This window comes from Podarcis gaigeae, assembly GCF_964106915.1.
Source record: "Podarcis gaigeae genome assembly, chromosome: 1".
NCBI classification, from domain to species: domain Eukaryota; kingdom Metazoa; phylum Chordata; class Lepidosauria; order Squamata; family Lacertidae; genus Podarcis; species Podarcis gaigeae.
The window spans coordinates 53,192,498-53,218,148 of NC_139678.1; the positions used below are offsets into that span (position 1 = coordinate 53,192,498).

General features: G+C 41.5%; 1 protein-coding gene across 1 annotated transcript in view; it reads right to left on the minus strand.

The window, feature by feature from the left end:
- Positions 1-25,651, minus strand: part of HSD17B12 (hydroxysteroid 17-beta dehydrogenase 12) — a 57,712-nt gene that overhangs the window by 15,811 nt on the left and 16,250 nt on the right. Inside the window, exons 2-7 of the mRNA XM_083752208.1 lie at positions 19,993-20,039; positions 18,240-18,315; positions 11,555-11,665; positions 7,797-7,861; positions 3,233-3,277; positions 1,258-1,292 (exon numbers count right to left, since the gene is read on the minus strand). Coding sequence (XP_083608334.1) covers positions 1,258-1,292; positions 3,233-3,277; positions 7,797-7,861; positions 11,555-11,665; positions 18,240-18,315; positions 19,993-20,039 — 379 coding nt within the window. The remainder of the gene's footprint in view (positions 1-1,257; positions 1,293-3,232; positions 3,278-7,796; positions 7,862-11,554; positions 11,666-18,239; positions 18,316-19,992; positions 20,040-25,651) is intronic.

Sequence of the window (25,651 nt, forward strand, 5' to 3'; positions counted from 1 at the left end):
CTACGGTCTCAGAGAAGTTCTGAGCAAGTCTCAGATATGTGAGGAACACATATAAGAGGAAATTTATAAAAGGGAATTGAACTGTCTGCATCAACATTGTTACGGTTGAAGTCAAGAAATTCAGAAGCTTGTGAAATATACATTTGCAATTATTTGATCTCTAGACTGAGTCACCGCAAGTCAGTAAAAGTGGGTGGGCAGAATTCTTATGGAGGCAAGCGGGAACTCTACCAAGAATGAAGAGATTGGAATAGATCACCTGCAGCGAGACTAGTTTTCCAGCTACCTTAGTTTGTGTCTCCACTGAGCAAGAGGGAATTGATTCCTGCAGAAGAAGGGTGGGAAACCTATGGCTCTCGAGATGCTGTTGACCTCCCATCTCCCATCACTCAGCTAGCATGACCAGTCATCTGAGATGACGTGATCAATAGCTCGGCAACATCTGGAATACCACACATTCCCTTCTGCGATAGAACAATCCTGAAAGGATGGAAGACCATTTGTAATGTTGAACAAGAACACAGTGCTGAAAATTACACTTATACCAGTCTGAAGCAGGATGAGAAAGATACCAATGGCAGGGTGTCTTTTTGCATCCAATCTTTCTTTCTTTCTAATTCATGTGGGAGGAATGGAGGAAGTGGGGAGTTTTATACTTTCAGAAGGACTATCTGCGTCATGCAGCAGTCAAGTGACTGGGAAACCCCAACACAAGCTCTATAGGACTTAGTGTGATAGCCTTACAGGCAGGAAGCTTACAGGAGACAAGCACCAAAAGGTTGTATATATTACAGCACCATGTTATTCCAGGAGCTTCCTGCTTTTGTTTGCACACTTCCCTCAATCTGCCACCTGCAATACAACAAGAGCTTATTCTCTATACCCATTTTGCTTCTCGTGCCTCTCAGAAATTGCTTTAAAAAGGTTATTCCCGGGAACATCCCAGTAACCACAGCCACCCCCACAGAACTGCAGGTTGTTGAGTTCACACCGATGAGTCAGAAGGGTTTTTTAAAATTCCATTTTAAAAGAAATCACCACAACAGTGAAGGGAAAAGGGAAAATAAAAAAGGGAATCAAGTGGAGATAGGCTTCCACGTCTGATGATTCATGCACCCAGAACCATGACTCACACGGCATTACTTTGCCACTGAAACATGGAGGCCAGGCTGATTAGTCATAGTAATGAATTTTTCAAAGAAAGGATTCTCCCCTATAAATAATGATGACTGTCTGGATAGTATTTGTGTGACTCACCTTTCCAGCATGCTGGGCAGCACCAATTGTGTCATCTGAAAAAATAAATAAGAAACAAAAACCTGGTGATTGAGTGGGATGCAGACACCAGATTGAGGGAAGCCTCTCTGCCTCCTTATAAAGAAACCAACACCTCTTCACCTCAAAATAGTCTAGGAGAATTGAAGGCCTTCATTTGTGGAAGCAGCATATTTTTATTCTATTGGTGTCACTTGGTTCTTGCACAAAGCATGTGCAGTGAATCAGATGAACTCATTTGTACTTGTTACAGTACACACCGGTAGTCTGCTCTTCTTTCTTGTTTGTACTGCTACAGCACCACTGATTAGGGGCTTCTAAATACCATCTTGGTGAAATTACAGTCACATACCTCATAATACTGATTCTAGGCACTGATTTCTGGTAGACGTACAAGAATTCTAGTTATGCCACCACCATACCACAAAGTTCAAATGATGGCATAAGGACAGTGGAAGCTTTGTGAAGATTATCATGAAGTTTGTATGGCACTGTGATTTAAGGTAGAAAGAGAAATAGATGCTCTTTTGGCTCCATTCTACCTTAGATTCTATGATTCTTCTTAATAGGCACCAACCAATTCTAAAATCCAGCATCACAGTATGCTAAAGTGTGAGAACAGGACAAGCAATCCACAATACGGCCTCTATCATCATCTTTAATGGCTGTGAGCCATGGCCAAATCTTGCTGACATGAACTGAAGTGGTCTGGCTACAATGCTTCTTTTTAATGGATTGCACCAGGTCAAAACAAATCATTGGTGTCATAATTGAAGCAGAATGGGGACAGCCATTTTGTACACATTTTGCATAATGTCCTATCCTACACAATTCCTTTGCCAAGAGATGGCCTTGGAGGATGCAGATGTCCTGGGTCCGTCATGGAGTAAATTGGTGACTTTTGCTGAGTCACACTCATCATGATGTGTTAAGCCGGAATGAAAAACGACCTATGCCAGACAGAAGTTGCAACAATGTACAAACTTGTATAGCAATTTACATTTTGGGAGCGCTATTCCTAATGTCATCTTTTATAATTGCTATGATAACTTCTTTTTTTAAAAAAGTTGTCATCTCTATACCATTGTCTTTGGAGATAGAGGAAAGGATAACCATGCAAACATAACAGAAACAGGGACCTTGGAGAATTAAATCCAAGCTAAATATGACAAATATAAAGGTATTTCCTGCTTTTATTAACTATCACTTACAGTCTTTCAGTTAAGCATTTTCATGTGGTAATGGGACAAACCATGTAATCATAGTGATTGCAAGGGCAATCAAGAGCTCATGACCACTTCACATGCAGTGTCCACCTGAAAAATCTCAGAAAGGCCACATGCTTGAAGCTCTTTGAATACAAGAACAGTCAGTAGATGTGAGAATTTGCACTGGTGTGATGTGCTTATGTGAATCAGTGGGGCTCCTTCCCCACATCATATTCTATGGAGGCGAGGGAGATGCCAGGAAGAGTGCTTTAGAAATTATAACTAATTTTCAGAACTCCAAGATTATTTTAAAAATGAGCATTGTGGGTAACAAAAGAATAGTTTTGGACCAGAGCAGGCTACAGAGAACAAAATGCTCTCTGGTGGATTCCCTCTGATGAACCCTTATGGGCAGGCAGCAGTAACACACTGAGTGTACCATTGATTACAGCCACCACTGGTGTTTCCCTATAGCGTCCCAGAGCATTCTGAGAGAGAAAGTTGTGTTATTATCAGCTGCAGAGTCACTTCCAGAGGCTACTAAAGAAAACAGACTTATGTGGAAGCTATTGCTCCAGGCAAGCAATTGTAACAACTTGACAAAACAGGAGTGTGAAACTGCACCTACAATAGGCAGACTGCATGGGTGAATACGATATTTATGACAAACAACTGAATTACTTGATACTGACAAATAGAAAAAAGGTGCCATATCCTCTCCCCCCACATCTACACAAGGTGGCACTTACCTTGCACACAGATATGATATTAATATTCACCAGCTTGTCAATTGTCTATAAGGAAAAAAAACCCAATGAAATACGGCACTATAGCAGGATACCATAAATTCCTGATTTAAACAAAAACGGCAGCAATTGAGATGTATGACGTGCTTATTTACTTAAGCCAGGTAAGGAAGCAGTTGTTAAATTTTAAAAATAACACAAAAGTTTCCCACTATCACATCAACTATACTCAGTACAGAACACTTCACAGGTATACAGAATAAGTACCTTTGCTCTGGTAATAAATGCTATAATAATAATAATAATAATAATAAATTTTATTTATATCCCGCCCTCCCCAGCCGAAGCCGGGCTCAGGGCGGCTAACAACACTAAAACAGTACAACATTATAAAACATTATAAAAATGAATTAAAATCAAAATTAATGGCAACCATAAACTAAAGTCTTGTAAGGTTGCCAAAGGAGGGAGTCAGGCTGCGCCCTGACCAAAGGCCAGGTGGAACAGCTCTGTCTTGCAGGCCCTGCGGAAAGATGTCAAGTCCTGCAGGGCCCTTGTCTCTTGTGACAGAGCGTTCCACCAGGTTGGAGCCGCAGCCGAAAAAGCCCTGGCTCTAGTTGAGGCCAGCCTAACCTCTCTGTGGCTTGGGACCTTCAAGGTGTTTTTATTTGAAGACCGTAAGTTCCTCTGTGGGGCATACCAAGAGAGGCGGTCCCGTAGGTACGAGGGCCCTAGGCCGTATAGGGCTTTGAAGGTTAAAACCAGCACCTTAAACCTGATCCTGTACTCCACCGGGAGCCAGTGCAGCTTATATAGCACCGGATGAATGTGATCTCTAAGCGAAGACCCCGTAAGGAGTCTCACTGCGGCATTCTGCACCCGCTGGAGTTTCTGGGTCAGTCTCAAGGGCAGCCCCACGTAGAGCGAGTTACAATAATCCAGTCTGGAGGTGACCGTCGCGTGGATCACAGTGGCTAGGTCAGGGCGAGAGAGGTAAGGAGCCAACTGCTTAGCTTGGCGGAGATGAAAAAATGCCGCCTTTGTTATAGCTGCAATCTGCGCCTCCACGGAGAGGGAGGTATCGAAGATTACACCCAAACTCTTAACGGACGGTGCTGGCACTAATTGCACCCCCGCAAGAGATGGGAGTTGCCCCCTCAGTCCCATGTCGTCCCGTCCCAGCCAGAGGACCTCTGTCTTCGAAGGATTTAACTTCAACCGGCTCCCACGAAACCATCCAGCCACAGCCTCCAAGCATCTGATCAGTGTGTCTGGGGCCAAGTCTGGGTGGCCGTCCATCAACAGATAGAGTTGGGTGTCATCAGCATACTGATGGCAGCCCAGCCCAAAACTCCGGACAAGCTGGGCGAGGGGGCGCATAAAGATGTTAAAAAGCATCGGGGAGAGTATTGCACCCTGGGGCACACCACACACCAAGGAGTGACGGGATGACAATTCCCCCCCAAGCGCCACCCTCTGTCCCCGACCAGAGAGAAACGAGTGCAGCCATTGAAGGACTGTGCCCTGGATCCCCACGTCGGCAAGGCGGTGGTCCAGGAGTTCGTGATCGACCATGTCGAAGGCTGCTGACAGGTCTAGAAGAATCAGCAGCCCCGACCCGCCTCGATCCAGCTGCCTGCGGAGATCATCTGTTAGGGCGACCAGAGCCGTCTCGGTCCCATGACCAGCACGGAAGCCGGACTGGAATGGATCCAGAGCTGATGTTTCATCCAGAAACCTACCAAGCTGTTCAGCAACCGCTCTCTCAATCACCTTACCCAGGAATGGAAGATTCGAAACTGGGCAGTAATTAGATAGATCTAAAGGATCTAATAATGTTTTCTTTAAGAGCGGGCGCACCACTGCCTCCTTCAGTTCCCCTGGGAATGTCCCGGTGCCAAGGGACAGATTGATGATATCCCCCAGGGGGGCCCGCACCTCGTCTGGACACGCTCTAATCAGCCAGGACGGGCACGGGTCGAGAGGACAGGTGGTGGGCTTTCCAGCTTGGAGGAGTCTGTCCACATCGGCTGGGGATATCCAGTCAAAGTGGTCTAATACTGAACCCGAAGACAGTCGAGGGGCCTCCAGTTCCTTTATTGTATCCAAATTGGCAGGGAGGTCATGGCGGAGCAACAAGACCTTCTCCGCAAAAAAGCTCGCGAATGCCTCACAGCTGTGTGTCAAATTGTTATTTAAATTTGGCTGTCCTTCAAGGGACGTTAAAGACCGAATTATACTAAATAATTGCGCCGGGCGAGAGCTAGCGGATGCAATGGAGGCCGAGAAGTAGGACTTCTTAGCGGCCTTCACTGCCATCTCGTAGGTTTTCATAAAAACCCTATAAGATGTTCTTGAAGCTCCGTCACGGGCACCCCGCCATACTCGCTCTAGCCGTCTGAGGTCCCGCTTCATTTTCCGGAGCTCCTCGGTAAACCAGGGAGCCCGGTTTCTGCGGGGTCGCAGAGGGCGCTTAGGTGCGATCTCATTGATGGCTGCTAGGAGCTGGGTATTCCAGGCCTCAACAAGCTCAGTCAATGAGTCGCCAGGGGGAGAAAGGTCCCGCAAGACTTGACGGAATCTATCAGGGTCCATCAGCCTCTGCGGGCGAGCCCAAATTGGCTCGCCACCCAAGCAGGGTGGGGGTGGAACGTCAATCCTGGCTTTCAGAGCATGGCACCTTCATCGAAGGAAACATGATCACATCTATACCGATGCCAAAGATCAAATCCAGCGTGTGGCCTGCTTGATGTGTGGGGCCCGAAACAAACTGGGAGAGCCCTAGTGTCGCCATGGAAGACACCAGGTCCAGAGCCTGTGAGGAGGGAGTGGCATCAGCATGGATGTTGAAGTCCCCCAATACCAATAGGTTAGGGAACTCCAAGGCCCAGCCGGCCACCGCCTCCAGCAGGCCTGACAGGGTGGCTGCTGGTGCGCTAGGTGGCCGGTACACCAGCCAGACAGCCAAGCTCACCTCGGAGACCCACACTAGGCCAACACATTCAATGCCGGGGATCGATGGCGATGGTAGAGCCCTGAAAGAACAATCTTCCCGGATTAATAACGCCACCCCTCCCCCCCCGGCCCACAGTCTGCGACTGGTGAAGGACGGAGAAACCCGGGGGCACCATCTCTCGTAAGGTAACAGTATCCCCTTCGCGCACCCAGGTCTCAGTCACACATGCCAGGTCAACCCCCTGCGAGGTGAAGAAATCTCGCAGGGTGGCGGTTTTGTTGCCTATAGACCTGGCATTGCACAACACCAGTGACGGAGGTGAGTAATCCTTGCTCACCCTACCCTCGTCTCTCGGGATGGGGCGCAGATTGGAAGGGGTACGAGCATATCCGTATCTCGATCCCCTTCGCCTATGACATCTGCCCCCACCGCCATACCTCCCTCGCCCCTCCACAGTAGGAATCCCAAGCCTAATATTCGCCTCCATTTACAGAATATAAAAGCAAACAAATAAAAAACAATTACATGAAAACAAAACCAATCCCCACCCCACTCCACAACCACCCAACCCCAACCCAAAATAAACCAAACCAAAATAAAAATACATAGATAAAAGCCACCGCTTATGGTGGTACAACAAAGCAAAAATAAAAACAGTTTAAAACATATAAAAACACTTCAAACAACCGCTGCAGCAGCACTAGTGTCCCCAAAGCTGCGGCAGTGGTGAGCGTGGGCCCCGCCCCCTGGCCTGATGGAGAGTGGGCCTGCAGGGGGAAGAGCCCTCCCCACAAACACACGGCAAAGCGGCTATTGAATAACTTACACTGTTTCATGTGATAAGGAAGAGAACTGGACAAGAGATTGTGACAGAGATGCTCCTTAGCTTCATAATTTCTTGGCTGATAATACAAATCTCAGCAAACTCTGATTTACCTCTGAGTGGCTAGAAATAAACCTGTATTTTCTCAAGTTTTGAGAAAATATTTTGGCTTATTGCTAGTCAAACCAAGCCAAGGAAAACCCAAGTGGGTGGAAATAGGTTTTATCAACTTGATAGCATGGTGCAGTAAAACCCATTCAGCACTATGGTTAACCCAGAACTGCTCACTTATGTGAAATGCATGGCACTAATATTCTAAATTTTATGAGCAGTTAAAACAGTCAAGATAATTTAAACATGAAGTAGTTGCAAAACACAAAATCGGTCAATTTTTGGTCTTAGTGACTAGCATGGTAGCCTCAATTGTTGATTCCTCTGTATCAAAATAAATAGCTTAATAAAATTGAGAGGAAACCTGCCTAACCAGCTTAAGAAAAAGATATGCAAAAGTAAGTTTAACTTAAAGCCATCTTATCAGTATTTAGGAGATGGGACTGGGTTGTGACAACAACCTAAATCCTTGTATTTGGATTACATGATCACTGTGAACCTCAATTTTAGTATTCAATTATTTATGAGACTGCATAGAAAACTCTTTGTTCTTTTTGCTACCATATTCTACCTTATTTTTATCATGTTTATAGAAATACATCCAAAGTTGTGCTTATTTTTTTACAAGTCTATCTTAAAAAATTAAAAGAGGGGCAAGAGTAGAAGACAATACTTACTTTATCTAGGTCTGGAATGTCAAGGAAGAATTCAGGATAAGTATATGACATACCCACATTATTTACTGGGGGGGGAATAGAAGGAAAAGTTCACACAAGGTATTACATTCTGAAATGAAATGTGTACATCACTATATTCAGCTTTTAAATAATCTGAATTCACTTGATGCCTAGACTCTCAGTTCCTGGTGGGAAAACTCTTTATAGTTCAGATTATAAATTCATCTGCGTTTCTTACAATATCAACAATGTGGACACAGAAGATCACTGAACAACGGCAAAGGAGAGGCAACATAACTTATTCCAGGGGTCAGCAAGGTTTATCTTGCCTGGGCCAGATCAGTCCCACTGAGATCCCTCCAAGGGCCAGATTGCGTGAGCGCCTGTGTTTTTTGGCATCTGTGCAGATGCGATTTTCGGCGCCATGGAAATGAGTCCCCGCGCAGCGCTGGTTTAACGCAGTGCGCAAGAGGGTAGCTTGGTTTGGGGGGTGGCTTGTGGGCCGGTCAAACGATCTCCGTGGGTCACTTCCAGCCCATGGGCCTTAGGTTGCTGACCCCTAACTTATTCTGTTAAAGGCAACTCCAGTATGCTGGTGACATACTTCTCCATAACATCTGAATCAGGAGGGGCTGTGAAAGCTTTTAATTGGTGTCTAGATGCAGTGATGGACTGGATAAGGGCCAATAAACTGTGTTTGAATCCTGGAAAGACAGATGCTAAAGAGGACTCAGAAACTTCAACTGGTCCAAAATGCAAAGCCAGATTACTGGCTGGGGTTCGATTTAGAACTCATATAATCCTTATTTTAGATCAGCTGCATTGACTACCAGACATTTTGGAACCCATTTCAAGGTGCTCATTTTAGTATTCAAAACCCCTAAACAACATGTTCCAAATATCTCAAAGACTACCTCCTTCCCTACAGGCCCTCTTGGATGTTGAGCAGGAAATGGGCCCTTCTTGGTAATTCCAGTGCCCTCAGCGGTTCAGGATGGCGGTGGCTCGGGAGAGGGAAGGAATTCTGTGTGGCTAAGTTGTGGAATTCCCCACAGAGATGCATCTATTTTATAGTTATTATATAGTTCCCATTGACTGCTGAAGATGCACCTTTGGCACTCAATATAGATATTTTCAGCACCCACCGTACTCCTGTGAGTGCAATTTTTTAGAATGTTTTTATGATGGAGGGTAAGAGATTTAAATATTATTAATAATAGGCTGTCAGAAGAGTTGATCTCTACTTTTTTGACTCCATTTTGCAAAGTTTTCTTCATAGAATACCTTTATCTTTGTTTTGCCTTTTTGTGTGCATTACGTCCAATGCCAATAAACTTTCCACTCGACACTTGCAAGGATACCAAGCGATAGTTTATTTCATTATCAGAAATTAACATTCCAAGTTTCTGATCATAAACTGTATCACAGCATCCACTGTGATTCTGTTCATTAGAAATGACTGCGGAAGAGTAGGTATTTATGACACAGTGAGTCATTTCGGGAAGAAAGTAACCTGCAAAGGGACAGTATTCTTACATCAGTCCCAAGTCAGATCATCATCAGTACATTAGATGGCAGTATAAACCAACACACCACACTAGTTCTTTGAAAACCGTTCATAAAGAATTTTGGGGGGTAGATGAAGAGGTAGAGTGAAAGAATAATGCAGGAGAAACCTCATTAATGGCGTTCTTATTACATTAAGCATTCTACGTTTTCAGCAACAATTACTGGCTTTTTGAATAGGTTTGCTTGCTCCTGTGCTATTTCGAGGTACATTATACACAGATTCAACAAATGAAAGCATTCCATAAAGCTGCTTTCATACCCTTCATATCTGTGAAATTGTACCCCTCCTTCCACCCCCAATCAATTGGCAGCATATGAAATTTACTGAGCATAGTTTAAATCTAATTTTTCAATGGCACAGTATAGTGTCCCCAGGTTTTATTATCAGACTTACTGCTTACACTAAAGTAGACACTCCAATGTATCAGGGAAAACCTCCCATCATCTCCCAAAGTGCAGAGAGAATTGGTAAAATCTAAATTAATTTTAATTGCTAGTGTGAGCTTCTCTTGCTTCGTTTACTGGTGCTTTATTCCTAAATTCAATATGCATATACTGTCTGACAGTATGGTATAGGACCACTCCATGTGGCGTTGCACTTAACTTTGTGTGAAGCAACTGAAATCTGTACTGGTCTGCTATGGCTTCCATTTGCCATGCAGTCAAGTGGGGGACCAGTTTGGGCATTGCAGGAGAAAGTTGCATGGTATGAATACAATGAATCGCTCAGAAAAATAGTCTTATGAATACACATCCTCAAAGAGGAGATCCTGCACTTGGCGAGTCCTGGTTTAAGCTGATAATCCTACTGAATTGAAAGTATCCCCCAAACAGTTGCCATTTGCTCCTGGTATGTTCTCACACTGTAGGTGGGCAAGTTAATCTTTAATGATCTCAGAGCAACATGTGGGGCATTATCCCATTTTAATGTCCCTATGACATAGGCTGGGCTCAGAAGAAGTGTCTTGGAAGTAGTCCAAGTCTAGAACTCCAGTCAATATGGCATAGCAACTTTCCAGCGTATTACGATGAACTATTTAAGTAGCCAAATGTCAGCAAAACAAATGAGTGGAAGATATGGAAATTGATTTCAGCTAGTGTAAGCAGGGCACTTCTCACTTCAGGCACCTTGTGGTGGCAGGGCAGAAACAGATCAATCAATGCCCAAAGGAAGAGGAGTACCAACTTATTTTTCCCCAGTCTTTCCTCCAGTTGGTGAACAATATAAACTAGTTTGCTGTTCCTCAGTAATATTATTTCTGCAGTTGCAGTCTCCAATGCAACAAATTAATAACTTATGAATCTGGGATCACCTATATTTGACCATACTCTGCAAAATGCTTCATTTCCAGAAGCAAAAATCTAGCCTATAACACTGAGTGAATACGTGGGTGCAGATTTACATATATTCTACCACTCATACAACCACTGGATAACTCAGTTGGTTTTAGAGCGTGGTGCTGATAATACCAAGGTCACAGGTTCGATCCCCATAAGGGATTCCTGCACAGCAGGAGGTTAGACTAGATGATCCTCGGTGTCCCTTTCCAGTTCTAAAATTCTATAATTCTATGATATATTCTAGTCAGAAAGGAGATGCAACACATTACTGGAATTCAAATGTATCTGAAGAGATTTCCTTAATATGGCTGAGAATAAAGAGTACAAGACAAGCAGGAGCCTGAACAATAAGAAAGACTTCTTTGAAAGTCCTCCAAATCCTAAAGGAACCATCTAACCCACTAAACAAGAATACTAATCTCTGACTGAGGAGGTGAAAAAAATGTCTGGGGCCTAAACTCTATATTATTAGACATATTTAAGCAATCACACATGCAGTAGAAGGAAGGGGCAAAATGGAAGAGGTTAAGCTTTGAAGCTGCTTTAGCCTCAATACTTGAACTTCACCACGCTGGAAAATACAAGAAAACTACTACAAAGGTATCTAGATAGATGTCTGAAGCATGAAGGACATAAGAGAAGAGGTGACCTTTTTCGTAGGATAAGCTACTCTTGATAACAGTGCAAATTCTTCCACTTCTGAACAACTGTTTTATGAAGCACAGAGGCTTCAAAGTTTATTCCAAAATGACTTGTTGCTATGAACTGAGTAATTTTATCTACTTTCCTTGGGAGCAAAGATTCCCAGAACATAGCAAATAACATGGAAATAAGAGTAAGATACAAACCTAGGACACCAATCTCAAGACCTTCCAGGCCTGCTTTTATGTTTCTGTAAATAGATTCACGATCTTCAAAGTCAGCAGGAATGGTTTTCGTTTCCACCTTGAACCGCTCTCCTGAAATAAAGCACACACACAAATATAAGCATGGATTCTTTTACAACAAACATGGAAAACTTTAAAATCCCAATACAAACCTCTTCTGTTAAGTCCTAATGGGTCAAATAAACTAATCATCAACACATGGCATGCATTTAAAGTTGTTCTTACCAGAATGAAACCACCAGTCTTTTGCCATTAAGACCAATTTTAAATGATCCATCTGACATACTGGATCAAACGAAGTTCCAACATGAGTATCCTTGTGAAGGAATAGTTTGTCCTGTCCAATGGGAGCAAAATACTGTCCAATGGGAGCAAAATATTCAGCTGCTTGGGACACTGAAAGTAGTTTCCTAGTGTTTGTTAGTGACAGGAATAAGAGTATGTCACTCTTAAGTATGTTCACACAATCCAAAGCTCCTCCAAACAACATGGCTTAAGCATTCTGAAGGACTTAAGTGTATGTAAGGAGAGATCCAACACATTGTTACAGAAAGCTGTACCTTATCACAGTCATTTCAACTTGGGGAGGATCAAAAATGTTAAGTGTTGATTACAGAAACTGCTTGCAAGAAGGTGCAACCTTATTTGGAGGACATACTGCATCGTATGCCAAATCTTCCATACAACCGCAGTCTTATGAAGACCTAAGACATATCGCATAGAAAAGCTTTATGCATGGGGTGGGTTTTTTTTTTTTAATGTTAAGGGCCGCATTCCCTTGGAAGTAATCTGTCAAGAGCTACATGCTGGCGATAGACTGAGTCAAAGTCATAAACGAGAAAGACCATCATTTTTCGCTCCCAGCCCCCACCCCTCAGCAAAGTCTGAACTAAGGGCTTCCTCCTTTTCCTATCACTCCACCCATTTCAACTCCACCTGCTCAGCTTCTCTGGCTCCTCACACCTCAATGAAATTAAATTTGTTAGTAACTTTATCTTGTCCACGGCAACCCAAAGACACTTAGAACCAACCAACCAACCAAACAGACTTGTCAGACCACCTTATGAAATAAATGAATCTCTCCATTTTGTAGACTGAACAAAATGGTACAAAATTGAGACAGCTGTCCACAATTCTTATAAGTAGAATGTAATTCTTGCCTTGTTTTCTTGGGTCTCAACTGAACAGTCTGAATCAATTCTGAAACTGAAGGGACGAAAATCTAAACTTCTCCTTTATGGTGTAGGCCACTGAGAAACTGTGCTTAGCGGGTTCTCTTCCTCCCTGTGTCACTATTCATTCATGTATCCATCATCTAACCAAGAAAAAAGTTTTATCTGCTTTCCTCCCTGCCTCAGTTGCAGCCACAAAAGACAACGATTCTGTGTTTTCTGTGGCTGCCACTGAAAGACTAGCAAATTCTTTGACTTTCGGTACCACTAATACACAGGTCACCAAGTTCTGCTTCTATCCCATACTTTCCCCCACTCAACCCTTCTTCATGGACAGATGGATGGCTCACTATTGCCTCAAACACAAAATAATCCATCACTGAACTTATTTTCTTCTAAGTATTCCTCTCACTCTGTATCCTCCATATTCTCTGGTACCACCATTGTTTTATTGCTGACACCCCCCTTTGTTTCCTCTATTCAGGAAGCTGAGTTATTCCTCACTGAAACATTTTTAGGCATTGAAGAAACTATGGTATTACCTTCATACAACAGTAGGGTATGTATTTTAGTTTTTCAGGTGTTACACACCTCATGTTTTTGTTGCAAACATACTAGTTTCCTGTAGTATAAATATGTGGCCCAGAGCACACTATATCATGGTTTGTTTGAAGAGAAAAAGTTGTGAGTGCTAGTTCTTTTTTAACAAAGGATTGTAGTTTATTGCTCCCACAGATGCTAGGGGGAAAGTGCAGCCGGAGCAATTCAGCAGTGTGCACTAACAAGTTGCTCTTTTATGGTAAGCCCTGGTTTATGGCTTACTAAGTTGTCAGCGTGTGGCCTTTGTCAAATGATGCATGCTCTAGAAATCATCCGATTTGACCGCAAGCTTATTCTCTATCATTTTCACTTCAGTCTTTTCACCTTGATCCAGACCTCTGCTGATAAAATAACCCACCTCTCTCATTGTACAGACCATGCAACACCCCTTTAATCATTATGCACTCTTCTTGTCCACACTCTCTCTCCCAACAAACTCACTGTTCTTGCCTTCAGTGCCTCCATGGTCTTTCCCCCTCCAATTTCCCCCACCACTCAACTCCAAAGGGGTTTTTTAGAGGCACATGGGGGCAGTGGCAGATCAGTTATGCAAACTGTTGAATGGAATTCATAGTATTATAAAATCATAAAAGATGCAATAACCCTACACATTACTTCATTCTAAGTTATTGTTTTAACAGACACTGGTAAGGTAAAATACTTCAAGTAATTCATAAAAATAGTTGTGAGTTTAAAGGACAAAGTCATTCCTAGGTTTTTCCCGAGAAAAACAATTGCTTATGCATTCATGCAGACTTGTGAGCCTAATTGTATTCCATTGCTTGCTTCCCCCTCCCCCTCCTAATATCCCTAATGGCAGATGCAACTGTTTGCTTCCTACTTCATCTTTCAGAACAGCTGCATTGTTTATAAATCCCCAGGGATATGCTGCTATGCAAAATAACGACGTAAATAGCATTAAGTCCCTACTGCAGCAGTGGTCTTGTGATCACGTCAGAAGAAAATCAAGTTCAACATCTCTGTGAAGGGAGGTGGAGGCTTGCTATTTTTAGCAACATCTGCTCGATCACTACACATTCATGTTTGAAATCTTGCGGTCAGGGTATTTGCAGATAAATGTATCAATGGACACTACCCATTCTCCTTTCTTTGTTATGAAATACTTGAGGTTTTTACTGCTAGCAAAAGTAATAACCAAAGATTTAGAAATAATCCAGGATTTAGAAAAAGAGTAACATTAATATGCACTGCTACATAGCTGTTTCTGCCATGAATGCACAATTTATCAATGGCTTGGTTAAAAAATCCCACATGTACTGCAGTGAGGAAAGTTGCCAAGTTGAGTGAGAGAAACAAATATTTCATATCATTTACTGGGATGATCAGCCCAAAGGAGCTACACAATGGACATTGGGCATGCTCAGGATTTAACATATTCCTATTTATCTACTTGCACTGGTGTGCTTTTGAATTGCTAGGTTGGCAAAAGCTGGGACAGAGCAATGGAACTCACTCCGTCATGGGGATTTGAACCGCCGACCTTCCTATCAGCACACCCAAGACGCTCAGTGGTTTAGACCACAGCACCATCCACTCAGTAGCTGGAGCAGGGAGCTCCACCAGTCATGTGACAAAGGTGTCACTCTGTGGGCAAGAGCCAGTGGAAAGTTGAGAGGCCTAAGCGTAGGTACGCCTCTGTCCAATCCAGCACCCACTCCAGCAAATATACTCCTAGACTAGCAACTCTTTAAAAACTCAATAGCACCGCATATGTATTATGCTGTGTTTTATCATACCTGACAGGATACAACTGCTTCAATTCTACAGACTTGGAATGGGGTAAGCAGAGAGAAGGAATCACCCTCCCTTCAATCCACTGAAAACATGGCAAAAACCTTGATTTTGACAGGTGGGAAAATTAATTTCATTCAAGTAGTTTACACCAGTTTGAATGATTTGGCACTGGAAAGAAAAATACTGTGTTCATTTCCAAGTTCTCCCACAAGGTTATCGTGATGCTGCTCATGTCTGAGTGTGTTCCTCATGCTTATGGTAATGAATGCTATTTTTAGCCTTGTTGAAAGGCAAACACCTGCCCAGAGGTTCCTGCACAGATTGCACCATATATACAATCTAGTGGATTGCTAAACTCAGTTTTAAACCTGGATACTTTATTCAAACACTGCATTTTAAAATCATCATTACTTATAGCAACAGTTGTTGAAACTGTCCATTAGTAGCTAGACAAGCTCTTTTTATAATAAAAATTCAAACTATGGTATGAATAAATGTGCACCCATTTACTAGCACTTAATAAGACTTAGGGGATATATTTACTACAACAATGACAGACCCAATGCAAACCAAGTTCCCTTTAGTAAACATGTTGAACTCTTAAGTAATACCACATTAAACAGATTTGTTACCACCACTATAATTATACTAATGTTGTTTTGTAATATTTTGTCTGATTCTGTTCTGATCATAATCTCCAATCTGTTTTGTTACTTGATTTCATTGTTTTATTGGTTTCTACTGTTGTTAAGACTTAAACAAGATATGGGATATGTATCAATAAAGTGTGAGGTCTCATCATATTTTTCAAGAAATTGCATACTCTTGATGGTTCACACAATTTAGGAAAAGCACGAACTACAAGACATCTCCTACTTCTATTCTATCACTTGCAAACATGACAGAAAATTTCTTCCTGAACCCAAATTTATACAATTTTGACATGAAATAAAATACTAATCTACTCAGAGTAGATTTTTTTGTTTAAAAAAATCTGCCAGCAGGGCCTTTCTCTATTTCAGCCACCACCTCTCACCATGGAAATAGTACACGGCAGAGGGGAAAGGGTGGCTACAAAGCTTTGCAGCATCAATAGGCGACAATGATGGTTTCAGATCTTTCATAAATGTAGACATTGCTGCTTGTAAAACAGAGTTCTCCATCCCCAAACCTGTTTATAGTATTCCAGAATTGTAAAACTCTTATTCTGGGTTGTTTTTAAAGGTTGGCCAGCTCATAGATATTAATGCTTATATATTTGAAACACACACACACACACAGCTTGAGTGCGGTCCATAGACCCAAAATACACAGTACAACAATACTTAAGCTCTTTAACAACTTTCCCCGCTCTATTTCAAAAAGCTCTCATGATATGAATTTGATGTGAATGCATCCCTTTTCACCTTCTGCCTAGAATTATCAAGCGTGGGTCCCCCATTTCCTATTATAAATACAAATTATACGCATAATAAATTATCACAGAGAATTCAAGCCGGTCTTCCCTGAATAGCTGTAGGATAAGATGTAAGAATTTCTGGACATCCAAAGAAAACAAATACTGGAAGATTCAAAACAGACAAAAGAAAAGCTGTTCTTCACGCAACACATAAGTTAAATTCTGGAATTCACTCCCACAAGAAATAATGATGATCACCAACTTGGATGGTTAAAAAGAAAGTAGACAAATTCATGAAGGCTAAGGCTATCAATAGCTAGTAGCCAGACTGGCTATGTTCTCCTCCTACTGTCAGACATAGTATGCCTCTGAATGCCAGGTGCTGGGAACACCATCTTCCAATATCGTTTTCGTTTTTTTGTTTTTACAAAGAAATCAACAACTACTTCCAAACTCAACAACATGCTAATTAGTTTATTCTATTTCAGAAGCTTTTAATTCTTGTCAATTTATGTTTTTAACTTTGTTTTATGGTTTGCATTATGTTTTCTATTGTATTTTGTACACTGCTTGGGTATTTTTTTAAAATTTAGAATGGTTACAAATCGGGGAGGGGGGGGGGATTCCAAGCACCCAGGTTCTTGGTAGTTCTAGAAAACGTGTTGATCATAGTATATATAACAGTATGTGTGATTTGAGTATTTGATCGTTTTAACATTGCTATTTAACCTTTATTTAACTGCTGTTTTATTAAAGCTGGCAAACTGATTATTCCTGCAGAGTAAAAGTGTTTCCTGGTGGTGTGTCAAGTATGTTTTGAATATAATTTTGGAAATAAACTTAACCTGCCATAAACTAGCTAATATTTTCTACCACCTTATTTCTGGCACTGGTCTCCTGCCAACTACATTCTAGGGGAGACTGTAACTTATATTCATTTTCAGCTACTTACAATGATGATTACATGGTATTTTTACTGTGCTTTTAGGTTTTAGCGTATTTATGGAGAAGGAACAAAAGCAGAGCACTTGTGACATGTACATGCGAAAACTGATGAAAAATATATACAGGTGCAATACTGTTCAATTCTTAAATTTTCCAGTAGGACCTTCTACTAGTTCTAAGGTCCATCCACAAATGGGCAGCTTTAAATGCAAAACTATATTTTCAATTAGTCTTATTCAACTCTATCATGTGCTCTCTTTCTTTCAATTAAAACGCTGAAGCCTTTCTTCATAGGGGAATTGCTCCAGCTCCCTATTGTTGCCCCTTTCTACATTTTTTCCAGCTCCACAATATAATTTTTGAGGTGTGGTGTCCAGAACTGCCAACCCTGCATTATATAACTCCACTGGGAGAACTGTCAATTTATATCTACTCTCTGCTTTAACCAGTTTTTACTTCATAAGAGGACCTGAGCTGTGAAAAGGCTTTTTGGAAGCTTGTGCTTGCACGATGTCTACTAGATCCACCCGATGTAAATGCTGACTAACCTCCTTTCAAATGTTTGAAAGCCTCCAGCTTTCAAATGTTGCTTAACCTTTAACTCCCATAATCCCATTGACCATAATAGTTAAGTTCAGCAACATCTGGAGGGGCAGATGAAAGGCAGGGAAGCCATGAATAGGACTTCTGCTGATGAGGCTCATTGGTTGAATCCCATCATCCCTTGTTTTAGCTCTCAATAATCTAGTTGAGAAAAGACCAGAAAACTACTTACTTATTTCCTTGGCAACCTGATCCAATTTTTCCTGAGATCTGCTGATAAGAACCACCTTCATTCCACGCCTTGCTAACTGAAAAAATAAGGGCAAAGGTCTAAGAGTGCTAGTTACAACTCTATGGTAGCATTTTATTGATCAACACCACTATTTATACAAGAAATTCAATTACAGAATTAGATCTAAAGATATCTCCTCTCCATCAGGAGGAAGTATTTGGCTCAAATTGGATTAACAAATAACAGAAAAAAGGAATTACAAATATAGATTTGACAAAGAGTAGGAAATTAGTAATCTATGGTAACTGAGCAAAGATTCATAATTAAGATGGACACTGAGCTAGATCTCTTCAAAGACACCAATCCACTGATCTAACCAGATCACTTGTGAATGTGTGAGCCAGGATAGGGAAACTGAACTGGCCAATCGAGCAAATCCTTATCTCACAAGGACCAAACTGGTCAGGTTGGAAGGGCCACCCATCTACCATCAGGTGTCAACTGTTAGAACTTTTTACAAAGAACCCTCCTTAGTGCTTCGAATTGCTGCTGATCAGCAGGCTTGAAATTACTACCTATCAGTTGATAGTGACTTCAAGCCTACTTTCTGCTGGGATTAGGGAACTCCAACATGAGTTCCACAGGGAACCTGGTGGTGCAGCAGATCCTTCTGCATCTCTACCTGCCCCACATCTGACATCACATATATCAGATCGGCCTTGGGGGCCAAACTGGGACCAGTGCTTAGTCAAATGTGGCCATTGGGCCAGGAGTTCTCCACTCCTAGTGTAAACACAGGCATTAATCCTCAGATGAGGTGTTAGGTATCCAGAGGTACAAATATTACCTGACTTGGCTGCCAAACCTTAACACTGAATCCAAAGTACTATGTGTAAGCAGACACTGTGCCTAGCACAAATGAAGACATTGGAAAGGATGTCAAACTGTTAATGGGTCATGTTTTAAGGATCAAAGTTCTTTTTTTCTTTCGCTTTATGCAATATGCTTGTCTTGCAAATATGGGTGGAATCATACACAGTCATACCTCGGGTTACAAGTGCTTCAGGTTGCGTTTTTTCAGGTTGCGGACCACCGAAACCCGGAAGTACTGGAACGGGTTACTTCCGGGTTTCAGTGGTCATGCATGCACAGAAGTGCTAAACTGTGCTTTGCGCATAAGCACTGAATCGCAACCCACGCGTGCACAGTCGCGGGTTGCGAACGTGCATCCCACACGGATCAAGCATCCACTGTATTCATATGATAGCCAGACAACAAGGCAGGAGTCTTCGTAGAGCAAACTATAACGCACATTATATATAATCAGGGCTTTTTTCAGCCAGAATTCACCAGAACTCAGTTCTGGTACCTCTCAGGTGGGCACCCTTGTCATTATAAGAGAACAAGGGAGGAGTTCATAGTGAGTTGTGGCACCTTTTGTTTTATAGAAGAATAGCACTGTAATGAACTATAATACACATCTGACCAGAATAACGGATACTGTAACATGCACCAGAGCCATCTCAGAATTCATTTAGATTGTTAGACTGCCATGCTAAGTTAGCTCTCTTACAAAACAGTATTTCCATGCAGGTTATACTTTGCCACATTATCCCTGTTAAACAACAATTTGCCTTATCATTCAGGCAAAACAAGAACATGACATACATACAGCACAGGATACAGACTCCAATTTGTTGTATGCATGTCAAAATGCACAAAGGTACAATATGTTACATGAATCACAACTTACCTCTTCTGCATATGCCTTTCCAATTCCATCAGTAGCTCCCGTGATAACTATAAAACATGAAAGGCAGAAGAACAGAGATGTTATTGTGTTTCCAAAGCTTATGTCATAATGTCATAAATTCTTCGTCTTCTAGAAGTGATATAAATTTTCTGGAAAAGTTGACTTAGGATTTTTTTTTAATGTTGTCTATCAATTCAAATCCAATTTAGCATGTATGTCTTATGAACAATTAATGAAAGCTTTACAACACACAACGTTAATTTTACTTGTTATGTTGTAATGGCACCTCCAATTCGCTCCTTCAATCCAAGCATTATACTGATTCAGCATTTCTTCATCTGAAAAATAATGCTTGCCTCCTTTGGATTAGGATTCACGACTACTGTGAATAAATTAGTATTTTTATAGTATTGAACAGGAAGAAAACAGCACAAAGGAGAGTGATGTAAGAATAAATAAGACAGTATTCGATAGAAGCAATTCAGCTATGTCACCACTCAAATATGAAGACTGCAGAGTAGTCTTGGGTAAACTGCTTTCATGAAAATTATCAGTGCTGCTTTATTCAGGGAGAGGCTGTTCCAGCTATATATTTGAATCCACACCCTGCCCTCTATTCCCCAGATGGAGAAGTAGACAGAAAACTCTAAGTGACGTTTCGTTTTGGGATTGAGAGGGTGAAATCTTATAATATGTGAAGAAAAATGCAGGGCAAGATTTCTGGAAAAGTTGATAAATCTAGTGTTGGAAGAATAGCAGTAGTCTTGCAGAAGTCACATGGTTTTACATGTAATCAAAATTTCAACAATACTTCCACTCACTTTCTTGTGAAATAACTGCTAATAAATAGATAACTAACAGATTATGTTGCAAATGTGGGAAATCAGCATTTCTCTTCTCAGTTATAAGTAGCTGCAAGTAATATTCCAATATTACTTAATGAGAATCTATATTAAATGCAGCTTTTAGCAAGAGTTAACAAAACAGTCTTCCAAATCAAGGCATGTAACAGAAAATGGTAACACTGAATAGGTGTGAATTATGTAAAACGGGGGGGGGGGGGCGCTGCTATTTCCACTACATTACAAGAAGCTTATGAAAGGCAAACAAGTCATACTAGCCCTTCAACACAACAAAAACTGGAAAGAATAAAGACAAGTCCTGGTTGGCATCAAATAATGCCTCATTTAACAGAGATTATATAAACACTGGCGTCTGACCAACACTTTCTTCCAAGATTATCTGCAGCCCACTAAAGAATTTTAGTTTGTGTTAGTTAAAAACATTTTACTATGTGTGTGTGTGTGCATGTGTTGCTAGCCTGGAAGAAACTTATTTTTAGTAAGAGCCCAATCAACCTTATCAAAATCAAGTATCAAAAATAGACTGGAGGAACACTTGAAGCAAATACTATTTTTAGATGCTCTGCCTATTACCTGCCGTTACCCACCAAAGAGAATGCTTAGTTATTCCAGACAGGTTCTCCCCATGACCCGTTTTCCCCTCAGAACACCTGAATGCAGAAAACACTCAATTGATTAAAGATTAATACTGCCGCAAACTGTGACAGCTGCCTTTTGTCTGAGGGTTTTTGAGGAGGGGCGAGTATATGCAATGACAGAGAGCTTGCATCAGTATTCCTCTTGGGATCTATTGCATGGAAAGAAAATTGCTATTTCAATTCCCCTTTGTTACTAAAAATAGCTACCCCAATTGATTCAAGCAAACAGGGCACCAGCTTAGCAATGCCAAATTTAGAAGGCACTGAAGTCCCTAGAAGTGAACGCTAATGCAGTCTAACACATGCCAGCTCATATTTTAACAAGAACAAAGAAGATAAGCATGCAGACTCCGCAAGTTAATAAGACAGCAGCAACACAATACATTTACTGAACGGAAAATCTGGTGCCGAAAATGAGACAAATGTGTGCTTCTAAACCTCCTATTTCTCACTCAAATTGCAACCACAAATGTTCAGATTTTGCATATTCTCACTTCTCTTTGGCACCCACAGTGCATTTCATATGATAGATTATAAGCATGATAATATGTGGAAGTCAGATCTTGTGGCAAGCCACTGAAGGTTCAGGAACTGTCTAGAATAGTGTGGGTTGGGGCACTGGGAACTATAATGAAAGGGGATCCTTGGCATGAGAAACTTTGCAAGAGAACCCTTATGCTCACTTTTCTTCGGATTCGGAGCACACTGTTTTTAAAAAAAATGAACGGTGATAGAATATGTACAATCATGTTGGAGTGCTGTGGGTTAGAGTCGTAGAGTTGGAAGAGATCCTGAGGGTCATCTAATCCAATCCCCTGCAATGAAAGAATCTCAACCAGAGCATCCATGGCAGATGGCCATCCAACTTCTGCTTAAAAACCTCTAATGAAGGAGAGTCCACAGCCTCCCAAGGGAGTCAATTATGGAAAGAATAAGAAAGCAGTGTTAAGGAGTGGAATTTGCCACCACAAGATGAGGTGATGACCACCAACCTGGAGGGCTCTAAAAGGGGTTTAAACATATTCATGGATCCATGGCTACTGGTCATCTACAGCTACTACCTCAATTATTTGAGGCAGTATACTTCTGAAGACCAGTTGCTGGAGAAAAAGTGAGGGCTAATGCTGTAATCCTCATGTCGTGCTTACAGGCTTTCCACAGGCACCTGATTGGCCAGAGGGTGAAAAGGATGCTGAATGAAATTGGTCTTTAATTTGAACCAGCTGAGCTTCTTTGAGGTTCTTATGTACACTCGCCCCTTGGTGAAAGATCAGAGAATTGTAGAATTGGAAGGGACAGAAAGGTCATCTAATCCCCCTACAATGCAGGAATCTCAACTAAAGCATCCATGACAGATGGTCATCCAACCTCTGCTTAAAAACCTCCAAGAAAGAAGAGTCCACCACCTTCTGAGGGAGTGTGGTCCACTGTTGAAAAGCTCTTACTGTCAGAAAATTCTTACAGATGTTTAGTTGGAATCTCCTTTCTTGTACAGTGGTACCAAGGGTTACAGACGCTTCAGGTTACAGACTCCGCTAACCCAGAAATAGTACTTTGTTAAGAACTTTGCTTCAGGATGAGAACAGAAATCGTGCGGCGGCAGCAGCAGGAGGCCCCATTAGCTAAAGTGGTGCTTCAGGTTAAGAACAGTTTCAGGTTTAGAATGGACCTCCAGAACGAATTAAGTTCTTAACCAGAGGTACCACTGTAACTTGAAGCCGTTGGTTTGAGTCCTACCCTCCAGAGCAGGAGAACACAAGCTTACTTCATCTTCCATGTGATAGCCCTTTATATATTTGGCTATTATATCTCCTCTCAGTCTTCTCTTCTCCTGGCTAAACATACCCAACTCCCTCAACCATTCCTCATATGGCTTGTTTTCCAGACCGTTGATCATCTTGGTTGACCTCCTCTGCACACGTTACAGCTTGTCAATATCTTTCTTAACTGTGGTTCCCAGGAACTGAAAGCAGTACTTTAGGGGGAGTTTGACAGAATAGAGCAGTACTATTATATCCCTTGATCTGGACACTATACTTCTGTTGATGCAGCCTAAACTAGCATTAGTTGGTTTTGTTTGTTTGTTTGTTTTTGCTACTGCATCACTCTGGCATGAGCCAGGAAACATTTTATTTGGAGATTCCATGTCACAAAGGCAAGAAATAAACAAAAGGAAGTTAAATAGATTCTTTTTTAGTTTTTCATAGGAAGTAAATAGATTTTTTTAAAAAAATTCAGAACTAAGTCTTCGAATTTGACTGAGTTCACCAGTAACCGTATTTTTTGCTCTATAAGACTCACTTTTTCCCTCCTAAAAAGTAAGGGGAAATGTGTGTGCGTCTTATGGAGCGAATGCAGGCTGCGCAGCTATCCCAGAAGCCAGAACAGCAAGAGGGATTGCTGCTTTCACTGCGCAGCGATCCCTCTTGCTGTTCTGGCTTCTGAGATTCAGATTTTTTTTCCTCTTGTTTTCCTCCTCCAAAAACTAGGCGCATCTTGTGGTCTGGTGCGTCTTATAGAGCGAAAAATACGGTAATTACAACTGCCCGTACCCATGTTCAACTCCCAAGTATTACAACTATTACAATTCTTTGTTCAGTACCCAAGTGTTGCATTGTCTTTCTCTCTGCGTGTCACAATATACTGCAGAAATGCAAAATGATGAGATGAGTACGAACACACAAGTATTAAGGAGGTTCTTTAGTACTATACAAATGGGGTTAGGGTTATATTTAACATGCAACATGACTAGATTTTGAGAATTTGAGTATCTACGACCGGCCATTGTAAAACTCCAGTGTGCCAAGGTAACAAGCCTATAAAAATGCAAGTAACCTCCTCTCTCAATTATGTTCATTTATTAAGTTACATTTATCCAGCAAGTGATTAAAACACATTTCTATAAATTACTGCCCACTGTTCTTAGAGTTGGGGTTCAATCAACCTACCTATACATTTCAATGTACATCTGTTTGTATGGTTTTTGAGGAAAAATGTAGACTGATCTATTGCTCTACAAGCTACATTACGTGATACATAACTTTTGTCTGCCCTTTGTCAGAGAAGGGACAGAAACCACAAAACAAGCATCAGGTGTGTCTTGACTACCATGCCTTTGTTGGTTGCAGATCTCCTCAAAGGAAACCCTGAGGATTGTTATCAATCACTCTGAAAACGTCTTTCTGCATGCTAAGTATACATTAAACTGCACAATCAACTTGTGTATTAGGTCAATAAGATTGTAAAAACTTAAAAAATGAGGGCATGACTTGCTCAAGGCTACTGAGAATTTTCATTCCCAAACAGGAACTGGAACTTGGGACTCATTGCTGAAGCACAACCAATCTAATACAACCCACCAACCCATATTGATTTCAGGAGAATCTCCCCATACTACTGTATTTGCTCTGAGAAAAAGAGAATACCTTACCCACAGTACCAATGTGGTTTTAAATTTAGTGCTTTGTGGCTGCAGTTGAAGAATGTCAGGAGAGAGACTAGATTGGAAATTATAGAAAGGCATCTAAATCCATTAATCCCCCCCCCCAGCACGCTTACTTTTGTGCACTGTAACAGTTCAGCCATAATAGACAATAAGCAGAGATGCGTAAGCAGCTGTGTATAGAAAAAGATGAATGAAGTGCATGACGTTAAAGATCTGTGAACTGAGGAGTTTAATGCATGAATTGAAATCCAAAGTAACCACCTCCCCCTACTCCAAACTACACACTGCAAAGCATAAAACAGAGAAGATAGGTAGAAGGGGAAATGTGGTCTCTACCACATTTACAAAAACTGATGGCCTGTCACCCAGACACTGATGAATATTTTTACAGGATAAAAATGGCAACCTAAAGTCTAAAAATAGACCAGTGTGCTGCAGACCTGTCTGGTTTGGCAATGCTTCTAGAATACCAATGCAATTCCTTGCTGATATGCTGCCACCATTTCACAATGCAAGAAGAGGGGAAATGGTTATTGAAAACATTCTATTTGCAAGAAAGAGGAACATACAGAAATCTAGATTTATGATGTGCATTTACTTTCAAATTTGTAGACTGCAGAAATGCCAATTTCTGTAAAGGAATATTCCTCTTTACACTGTAGGCAACAGATCAATGTCCTTAATTTTTAATATCTGCAACTCATGACAGAATG